The 2,299-nt window shown below is 34.3% G+C and overlaps 1 protein-coding gene across 1 annotated transcript; it reads right to left on the bottom strand.

Moving 5' to 3' along the window:
• Positions 1 to 507: 507 nt before the first annotated feature.
• On the bottom strand, positions 508 to 1,431 carry LOC113115502 (olfactory receptor 52J3-like; the record flags this gene model as incomplete). Its single annotated transcript, XM_026283093.1, has 1 exon — positions 508 to 1,431. A coding segment is annotated over exon 1 (924 nt), but the record flags the coding sequence as incomplete, so codon positions are not given.
• Between the last annotated feature and the right edge of the window lie 868 nt (positions 1,432 to 2,299).

Raw genomic sequence — 2,299 nt, 5'->3', positions numbered from 1 at the left:
GTTAACACTGAAAATGACATTATGCACTTCTGCATTCTCTATTATAAGTATGCAAGTAAGCAAGACATTTGGAACAAAGCAAATAAAAATATTTTTGTGCTTTTAATCTTCTGTTAATTTTCTCAAAAGTTGGAAAGGTTTTTTTTCTGATGTGGTATTGTTCCCTTTAATTGGTTTCAGATGTAGAACTGGAGTTTGTGGATTGCTTATGATTACCTAATATTTGTAAATTTCTATATAATAACTGAGAAATAAAGAATTGTTACACTGGTGAAGGCAAAATTAGTTGTTGTTGTTGTTCTTTTTATAAAGCTTAACAATAATTTTATTAATATAGGTCTTGGCATTATTGTGAATGCATAAATTTTCCCTAAAGTGAAAATAGTTGTGCAATTGCCCTCTACATATTAGAAATAGTTTATTGGAATTGTCTTTGAACATCAGCAGAAAGCTTTATAAGACATCTTGGCACAAACTAACAATAATAAAACACATTTAAAAAGAGATTTTTCTGTGAAAGATTTTAAGGAAATGTTTTCGGATTTCGTGGCTGTTCAGTCCATAAACAATTGGGTTCATAACAGGAGGCACCAAAAAAATAAGCATTCCCACAATTTTCTGCAGATTTGCATTAACATTTGAGAACCTGTGGGACAGGATGTAGAAAGTCACAAAAATTTCAAACATGATGAAAATGACCAGTTGAGCAACGCAGGTGTTGATGGCCTTGCTCTTTGTGTCAGACCTACTTGTAACCAAGCAGGTAATCAGAATCTTCACATAAGAAAATACTTGAATGGAAACACTAATAATCTGCATAATGGCTGTTGTAAATAAGCCAAAAATGTTGTTAACTATAGTATTACCACAGGTCAGCTTAAAAAGAGAAGGGTTATCACAAAACACACTCACAATATGGGATCTACATCTTGACTGCATTCCCTGCAAGGAAAACAGTGTACAAATTAGTAAAAAGTCAAACCCCCATACAAGAGCCACAATCCCCATAACAACTCTGGGTGTCATTAGACTATTGTATCGCAATGGCATACAAATGGCAATATAGCGATCAAAAGCCATGGCTGCCAGGATGAAAAAAACACCACCTCCATACATGTGGAGCAGAAAACCCTGGAGAACACATAGGGGATAGTATGTATTATTGGTTTCTGTCACAATGGCAGAGAGAACCTTGGGAAGCATGGAAGTAATTCCCACAAAATCATTCAGAGGGAGGCTGAACAAAATCACATAAATTGGCTTGTGAAGACTTTGTGTCAGAATAATGAGGAGCAACAGGGTCAGATTACAAAAAGCACCAAACATGTAGATGAAGATGCCAAAGATAAATATGGGATATTTTGCTCCTGGAGGGATGGAAAATTGATCCAGGGTCAGCTCAAAACTGACTATGATGGATAAATTCTCCATTATGACTCTGGAATCTGTGGAATACAAGAAAAATAATAGTATGTTTACATTCATATCAATAAAACACCAAATTTCCCTTTATTCAATTAAAAAAATAAAACAATTGATCCAGGTTCAGTTTAAAACTGACTATGATGGATATGTTCTCCATTATGACCCTGTGAAATCTTTGGAAAAGTAATTAATAATATCAAATTACCCCAAAATATCTTTATATAATATAACTTGACAGGCAACACAATTAATGTTTCTTACCTCATGCAGTAGAAGAGACTACATTCAAGTGAAGTCAGTTATGAAGGACAGTGAAACACATTTGTCTTATATAGACAAACATATTTCTGACATCACCTACATCTGAACCCCTCAAGACAGGAAAATTTGTGGGGAAAAAGCATGAAACTAAAAGATGAAGAGTAGAAGGAGACTTGGGACTACCACAACAATCCTGAATACCTCAAATTAAATTGGAAAAGTAAGATATCAGCTATGTTTGTATGTTTTCAGGGCAGCGTTTTGCAGAAGAATCATAGGCATGTAAGTAGATCATAGAAACTATTGATATAACCAGAACGAGTCAATTAATTATCACTTTCAGTGAATCTCAAACTTGGTTTGATGTCCTGTATAAGGTGCATGTCAAAAAGAATGTCATATTATTTTAATCTACTCATACTTTACTTTAATCTATTGATACTTATGGCTATGTTGATTAGATTTCAATCAGGCCTAGCAGACATGAGGAACAGCTTCATTAGCAGAATATCGTCCTTTATTGGCTTCTGTTTTTCAATGAAGAACCATTAACATCTATGGAACCTTTTCTTATGGCCATATGCACTGTTCATATGGGACACATTCTGGCCAG

Source organism: Carassius auratus, chromosome 15, assembly GCF_003368295.1.
Source record: "Carassius auratus strain Wakin chromosome 15, ASM336829v1, whole genome shotgun sequence".
NCBI classification, from domain to species: domain Eukaryota; kingdom Metazoa; phylum Chordata; class Actinopteri; order Cypriniformes; family Cyprinidae; genus Carassius; species Carassius auratus.
The sequence above is the reverse complement of the archived record's forward strand: the minus strand, read 5'-3'. Positions and strand labels throughout refer to the sequence as shown.